The sequence below is a fragment of the Chiloscyllium plagiosum genome, chromosome 4, assembly GCF_004010195.1.
Source record: "Chiloscyllium plagiosum isolate BGI_BamShark_2017 chromosome 4, ASM401019v2, whole genome shotgun sequence".
In the NCBI taxonomy this organism is placed as follows: Eukaryota; Metazoa; Chordata; class Chondrichthyes; order Orectolobiformes; family Hemiscylliidae; genus Chiloscyllium; species Chiloscyllium plagiosum.
The window spans coordinates 73,801,469-73,807,617 of NC_057713.1; the positions used below are offsets into that span (position 1 = coordinate 73,801,469).

The following is a 6,149-nucleotide window of genomic DNA, read 5'->3' on the forward strand; positions in this document are numbered from 1 at the left end:
GAATGCATCTATCGATAATTCTTTTCAAAGTATCCATAATGTTAAAGATAATAAATGCATAATATTAAATAAACATACTAAATGCATCTTTCCATGTTTATCAGTATATGAAATGATTGGTATAAGTTTGAATTTTTATGGAAGAGAGGGCTAGAAAGAGTGAAAAAATCATTTGGTCAAAAGACAAATCACAAAATGTGAATCAGATACTTAAACATTTTCATTTATTTGTCAATTAAATCATTAAAAAGGTTTTCCAAGACTATTTGAATAACACTGAAAGAAATAATAACAATCATTTCAATTTTAGAATTCAATTATCTTGACTTTATACTTTAATATTACTACCATTAATAGATAGGAATAGAATTTCTAGAAGCTATTGAGCAGAGGCTTTAATAATATAAAAAGTTCTCAGTTGCTAGATGGTTGGCATAGTTTTAGTTCCACATGATACATTACTAGAAAATTTATATCCAGATAATTTAAATATGTCCATTGAAACAGCTTATACATAAAATTATTTATGAAGATATATTTCTAATGTTTATCCCAATTTCTGAAATGAGTATCTGCAGGACTGAGGCAACATTACTTTTACCTCCCATCCAGTTTTAACAAAATTACTTCTGTAATCTTATCCAATGCTTAATATGTTTTGTTCTCAGAGAAAAACTATTTTACCACAGCCACAATATGCTTCTTCTTCTCGGACACAAATGGTTCAGAGCCTGGTTTTCTGTGCTTGCGCCGATTCAATTCCCTGAAAGAAAAGTGAGCTTGTAATGAGCTATAATAAACATGAATATACTTCCGTAACTGCAACAAATTGTGACAAGTTATTTTAAAGAGATCAAAAGTTATACATAGAAAAGTCTACTTTAGTTTATCAATTAAAACAAACAATAATGTCTTGACTGGTGAAATGACATTCTACAAGTGCCAACAGAAATCTTGTGGAATGTGATGGTTAATGGGATTGTGCAGTATGAATACTTCCCGCAAACAGTTATCACAAACCCATATCAAGCCCCATCCTAGCTTCTTTCTGCAAAGACTAGCCAATGTCTTTTTCTTATAAGCATCTATCCTATCAAATCCCTCCATACAGAAGGCATTTCTACTTGAGGATATACAAAACCAGAGATGATAAATATAAAACGGTCACCAGTAAAATAAGAATATAGGAGAAAATTCCTTACTCAACAACATCACAGATATGGTCCTTGCTACCACACAATGGCTGAGAGTTTAGCAGCTATATTTGGCTCAGTAAAGTATGGTGTAGGGACTGCTGGTGAGAGGAAGCCTGTTTAAAGTAGTAGGAGGCTTGTTCAGAGTACAAATCAACAGCAACACTAATCCATGAGACTGATTAGCTTGTATTCTGTAGAGGTCTATATCTTGCTACGCAATATTTAAAAAATTTAACTTGCTTTATTCCAATTTTTCATACCTCAATGTTTTTTGGCCTACTGGTACCAGACTGACCACTTGAAGTGGGAATTGAAACCGCAGTTAAATTGAAAGCCCATAATATAAAAATCAGTGTGGTCATAACAAATATTGACGGGGCCCTGCTGGATTAACATAATTATGGAAAACAAAACTAACAGCAAATATAACTGAAGACTGATATGTCAATTCAAGTAGAGTTATAGAGTCACAGAGGAGAATGGAACTCTGAAATGGCACAGGGTAGTTTGTCAATTCAATTTAGTTTAGTAGAATTTATAATTCAGTTTACTGCTGAAACAAGTCTCAGGTCAAATTAGAGGAATCCTACATAGTGTTGTGTTTTAGCTTTTAAAACTGCCTGATTAATATCAACAAATATTTTACAAATTGCTAAATAAGGAAGGATAGACACCACTATCTTTATACCTCCTATTCTCTTGCAGCTGGCGTATTTACCTGCACATTCAGCAGTATAATATGGGTTCACATATATGCTAACCTGCATAAAATAAATATCTGCACATATTCAGATGTGCTCCTCGGATGCTGCCTGACCTGCTGTGCTTTCCCAGCACCACTCTCATCTAGACTCTGGTTTCTAGCATCTGCAGTCCTTGTTTTTACCTATATTCAGATGTGTGCACACTAACCTGAATTCATATGTTAATACAAATCCCATGTGTGTGCTTGTATATTAACACATGGAAATACAGGCGAATTTGGATTTCGGGGAGCTTGTCTTGTGAAAAACTGTAACCTAGTGCATTATCTGTTCCTGTTACATACTACAAGCACTTTTATCTAAAAAGCTGGCCATGCTGGGATTTATGTTTCAGGTTTATCCCAAGATTTTAAAGGTCAGACAGAACAGGTAAACCCTATGTATAAAAGGTGTGCTAAGTTGGCCAAACTGAATCAGGGCACGTGATTCTTGGCCTCGGTAATGTTTGAGTGGAGAAAACGAAAGTTAGATTCTTGGGGAATAACGAAGGTTACAGTATGGAAATGGGCATGGGAGTAATTGCATATGATTCTTTGCCTATGATGAGATAGACAAGAATGAAATCAAAGTTGGCCAAACTGAATCAGGGCACGTGATTCTTGGCCTCGGTGATGTTTGAGTGGAGAAAAGAATGTTATCTCAGAATCCTTCGCTTGAAGGATGGCCAGAACTGTAACAAACTAAAGAATATATACCTTGTGAAATAACATGAGGTCAAAAAAGTGAGTAAGAGAAAAAGTGCTCCACTCTTGTCCCAGTGACAATATGCAAATATTAATGAAGAATTCAACAACAGCTACTTGCATTTGTATAGATCTTTCAATATAATAAGCGTCACAAGGTGCTTCATAGGAATGGAAAAAACTCAAAATTAGTGAATGGAGGCACTCAAGGAGAAATTGGAGCAAAGGGCCAAAAGCTTGGCCAAAGAGGTAGGAAGGAGGGAATTACAGAATTAGGCCTAAACAACGAAAGGCAACAAGTAGTGGAGTAATCAAAATTAGGAATGGACCTCTTGTGGCACAGTAATGACATCTCTTCCTCTGGGCCAGAAGCTCTTAGCTCAAAACCCACCTGTCTTCAGAAATTTATCATACCATGTCCGAACAGGTTGATTTAGGGAAACATGGTGAAGAAATGGACATGTCACTGGGCACAATCCAGAGCCCCAGCTAACAAGGGTGGTTGTGGCACAGTGGTAGTATCCCAACGTTGACCCAGGCGACTCAGGTTCAAATCTCATCTACAGAAGCATGTCATAACATCTTTGAATAGGCTGATTAAAAATACCTTAAATTCAGGAATGCTTATGAGGTGACAATTGGTAAGTGTAGGTATCTTGGAGAGTTGTGGATCTCAAGGAAATTACAGAGTTAGGGAGGGATGTATTTGAAAATAAGGATGAAATTTTTAAAATCAAAGTATTAATTGACAAAGAACCAATTAGCCAGCAAGCACAGGAGTGGTAAGTGAACAGAACTGGCAAGTAACGACACAGACAGCAAGAGCTTTGGATGACATTAAGTTTATTAAGAAAGGAATTTAGGAGACTAGTCAGAATAGTCAGGTCAGGAGGTAATAAAAGCATGAACACTATTTCATCAACACAAACTGAAGCGGGTGAAGCTAGGCAATGATACAGAAACAAATCAGAGGGTCAAATAAAAAAACAAAGGCTTGCGAACAAACTGATTTAGTTTCACACAGGGATAGGATAGAGTCAGTAGCAAGGGAGTGGAGTATGGAATGGAAACCAAAGACAAGCTTCTGTCATTCCAAATTACTTGAAGGAAATTGCTGCTAATAAAGTCTCGGGGTTGGATAAAATCTGATTATTTCGCAATGATATTGAAATTAAGAGAGGTGGTGAAGTAGAGATGTATGTAGTCAGTATATGTATGAAAACTAACAATGTGCTTTCGATAATATTGACAAAGGGGCGGAGAGAACGAAAGTTAGATTCCCATGTGTGTGCTTGTATATTAACACATGGAAATACAGGCGAGTTTGGATTTCGGGGAGCTTGTCTTGTGAAAAACTGTAACCTAGTGCATTATCTGTTCCTGTTACATACTACAAGCACTTTTATCTAAAAAGCTGGCCATGCTGGGATTTATGTTTCAGGTTTATCCCAAGATTTTAAAGGTCAGACAGAACAGGTAAACCCTATGTATAAAAGGTGTGCTAAGTTGGCCAAACTGAATCAGGGCATGTGATTCTTGGCCTCGGTGATGTTTGAGTGGAGAAAACGAAAGTTAGATTCTTGGGGGATAACGAAGGTTACAGTATGGAAATGGGCATGGGAGTAATTGCATATGATTCTTTGCCTATGATGAGATAGACAAGAATGAAATCAAGGAAGTGTAGACCCACCCAATGGAAAGGAACAGAGGGAGGAAGGAGGAGATCAACTAAACCAAAGGCAAAGGTAACAGACAAGTTAGGTAGGATGCAAAAGGTGACAAATTTTATATTTGTCATATCCATAAAGGAAGTTACTTGTAAGTTTGATAAGAATAGTTTGGGTATCTTGGCTAGAATGATAAACCAGACTAGAGGGATTCAAACTAAGTTCCAGCAAAGCCTAGCATAGATTTGGGTTCAAAATTCCATCTAAAAAGTGCAAGGCATGGTTTTAAGCATAGTCATAGAGATGTACAGCATGGAAACAGACCCTTCGGTCCAACCTGTCCATGCCGACCAGATATCCCAACCAAATCTAGTCCCACCTGCCAGCACCCGGCCCATATCCCTCCAAACCCTTCCTATTCATTAACCCATCCAAATGCCTCTTAAATGTTGCAATTGTACCAGCCTCTACCACTTCCTCTGGCAGCTCATTCCATACACTTACCACCCTCTGCGTGAAAAAGTTGCTCCTTAGGTCTCTTTTATATCTTTCCCCTCTCACCCTAAACCTATGCCCTCTAGTTCTGGACTCCCCCCACCCCAGGGAAAAGACTTTGTCTATTTAGCCTATCCATGCCCCTCATAATTTTGTAAACCTCTTTAAGGTCACCCCTCAGCCTCCGATGCTCCAGGGAAAACAGCCCCAGCCTGTTCACCCTCTCCCTGTAGCTCAAATCCTCCAAATCTGGCAACATCCTTGTAAATCTTTTCTGAACTCTTTCAAGTTTCACAACATCTTTCTGATAGAAAGGAGACCAGAATTGCACACAATATTCCAACAGTGGCCGAACCAACAGCCGCAACATGACCTCCCAACTCCTGTACTCAATACTCTGACCAATAAAGGAAAGCATACCAAACACCTTCTTCACCATCCTGTCTACTTGCGACTCCACTTTCAAGGATCTATGAACCTGCACTCCAAAGTCGCTTTGTTTAGCAACACTCCCTAGGAGCTTACCATTAAGTGTATAAGTCCTGCTAAGATTTGCTTTCCCAAAATGCAGCACCTTGCATTTATCTGAATTAAACTCCATCTGCCACTTCTCAGCCCATTGGCCCATCTGGTCCAGATCATGTTGTAATCGGAGGTAACCCTCTTCACTGTCCACTACACCTCCAATTTTGGTGTCATCTGCAAACTTACTAACTGTACCTCTTATGCTCGCATCCAAATCATTTATGTAAATGACAAAAAGTGGAGGACCCAGCACCGATCCTTGTGGCACTCCACTGGTCACAGGCCTCCAGTCTGAAAAACAACCCTCCACCACCACCCTCTGTCTTCTATCTTTGAGCCAGTTCTGTATCCAAATGGCTAGTTCTCCCTTTATTCCATGAGATCTAACCTTGCTAATCAGTCTCCCATGGGGAACCTTGTCGAAAGCCTTACTGAAGTCCACACAGATCACAGCTACTGCTCTGCCCTCATCAATCTTCTTTGTTACTTCTTCAAAAAACTCAATCAAGTTTGTGAGACATGATTTTCCATGCACAAAGCCATGTTGACTATCCCGAATCAATCCTGTCCCTCAGGATTCCCTCCAACAACTTGCCCACCACTCAGGTCAGGCTCACCAGTCTATTGTTCCCTGGCTTGTCTTTACCGCCCTTCTTAAACAGTGGCACCACATTTGCCAACCTTCAGTCTTCCGGCACCTCACCTGTGACTATCAATGATACAAATATCTCAGCAAGAGGCCCAGCAATCACTTCTCTAGCTTCCCACAGAGTTCTCGGGTACACCTGATCAGGTCCTGGGGATTTATCCACCTTTACC

The 6,149-nt window shown here is 39.1% G+C and overlaps 1 protein-coding gene across 1 annotated transcript in view; it reads right to left on the reverse strand.

The window, feature by feature from the left end:
* Positions 1 to 309: 309 nt before the first annotated feature.
* The window catches only part of dcaf13 (ddb1 and cul4 associated factor 13), a 75,144-nt gene continuing 69,304 nt past the window's right edge, over positions 310 to 6,149 (reverse strand). Inside the window, exon 11 of the mRNA XM_043688437.1 lies at positions 310 to 763. Within this exon, the coding sequence (XP_043544372.1) occupies positions 676 to 763 (88 nt within the window). The 3' untranslated portion in view covers positions 310 to 675. The remainder of the gene's footprint in view (positions 764 to 6,149) is intronic.